At 34.2% G+C, this 1,779-nt stretch overlaps 1 protein-coding gene across 1 annotated transcript; it reads right to left on the reverse strand.

Annotated features, from left to right (window-relative positions):
* Window positions 1–409: 409 nt before the first annotated feature.
* On the reverse strand, window positions 410–893 carry LOC105461689 (short-chain type dehydrogenase/reductase-like). Its single transcript, XM_011708200.1, has one exon. The coding sequence runs from the start codon at window positions 713–715 to the stop codon at window positions 425–427; it is 291 nt and encodes a 96-aa protein (XP_011706502.1). The 5' UTR covers window positions 716–893; the 3' UTR covers window positions 410–424.
* Window positions 894–1,779: the final 886 nt, after the last annotated feature.

Consider the following 1,779-nt stretch of genomic DNA (forward strand, 5'->3'; position numbering starts at 1 on the left):
CTCCGCGGCATCTCGCCACTTTAAATGATATAGATCTTCTTTTGTTTATTTCACCTTTTTGCATTGTTCATAATCTTTTTTTGTACGGGATTCCGGCGGATGGACTTTTTTCCATTACTTCCATTCATATCTATGTAGGTAATTAAGATCAAAAATAAACAAGTTAGAAGGAACAAAACATGTGCAAAAAAAAAGAAAAATCAACAAATTTTTAGTAGTTTATTATAAAATATGTATTTTAAACTTACTCTTGTCCGACGGAAATTTCAAACAAAATAGATTGTCAATGAACAATTTAAGAAAGTGGCGAGATGCCGCGAAGTAGTTCAGTGTGTGATGACCAGCATCACAAAAAACAATCTAGTACTAAAGTTATCAACGCATATATATACACGGGTACCGACTTTAAACTTTCTCTTGTTCATCACTGACTGTATATGTGCGAAAACACACAATTTTGAAAATGAGAACAATTTATACCTTTGAACATGGTATCCGTTGATTTACCCAAATCCGCACTGATGGTGCAGACTTTCACTTTGGAAGGTATACTTTTTGCAACCTCCTGCAACGCATCCTTATTCCTCGCTAATAAAAGCACGCGCGAGCCCTCCTCCAGCATCGAGCCAAATGTTATTGCGATCTGGCGACCGATACCGCGACTCGCACCAGTTACTATCATGAAAACTCTGCCGGATAACGCCTTGACCGACATGGTGTCTTACGTTGCAAATTTATTTGGCGACTAATTGGTGCCCTCCGGCTTGTGCTCTGTTGGCGATTGGTTTGTATTTGGCAGCTCCTTCGTAATTTCTTGTTCCTGTTCGGCTTGCACAGTCGCCTGAAGTACGTCTGCTTTCAAGAGATGAACCAACTCGCTGGCCGTTAAAGCCTACAGAAAAACAATAAGTTTATACATAATCATCTTTGAAAAATTATTCTACTTTAAAACATATAGTATATGTTATATTATATTATCTTAAAACATATATATGTGTTGTATTATATTATATTAATGTAGGGGAGACCAGGGTTGGTTGATACATTCAAAATTGCTGCAAATGAACAAACGGTAATATTATATAAAAAATATTGTGTTTCTGCAAAAATATTGCAGTCATGCAATAAGATATTTTGGACTGAATAGCATATTTTCGGAAATAAAAAAATAATTTCAGATTTTGATAGCCAAAAATAAAACAAATCAGTGATATATTAAATGTTATATTTATAAATCTGCTTATTATATATTATAATTCCAACTAATTTTTAGAAAAATTCATTAAAAAAACTATCAACCAGCCCCGGTCTCCACTACCTATATTACTGTTTAGAGAAGTGTATTGAGGAGATAAGTTTATTAAGTCCATAGATTTCGATTTGCGGTGATTACTTTATTTTAATCGGAAAGACCGCAATGCTCGCACAATGATTGTCGACCGATTCGATTTTCGCGGAAGGCACGTGTCTGTATCGAGAATTAACGGCTTGATTCGGTGATAGCAGCTAGTGCGGCATCAGCTGATTCGGTATACCGAAAATAAAGATATGTACACTGAGAAAAAAAATTTGTCGAAAAACGCAAAATTTGTTTCATTTTACCATAACATTTAGTCCGATACGTTCGACTAAACGTTACTACGATGACACAAAATAATTTGTTACTATTATAAACAAAATACTATTTTTTAACTATTTTGTTTCAACAAAAATTGATCGCATTCAATTCAACCGTTCTATTAAAAATACACACTATTTATTACTGTCTCTTATACACAT

This window comes from Wasmannia auropunctata, unplaced genomic scaffold (assembly GCF_000956235.1).
Source record: "Wasmannia auropunctata unplaced genomic scaffold, wasmannia.A_1.0 LD280606.1, whole genome shotgun sequence".
Classification (NCBI taxonomy): Eukaryota; Metazoa; Arthropoda; class Insecta; order Hymenoptera; family Formicidae; genus Wasmannia; species Wasmannia auropunctata.

Bases quoted from the DNA above. Each gene is read 5' to 3' on its own strand.
- LOC105461689 (XM_011708200.1), bottom strand. From the start codon at position 715: ATGTCGGTCAAGGCGTTATCCGGCAGAGTTTTCATGATAGTAACTGGT.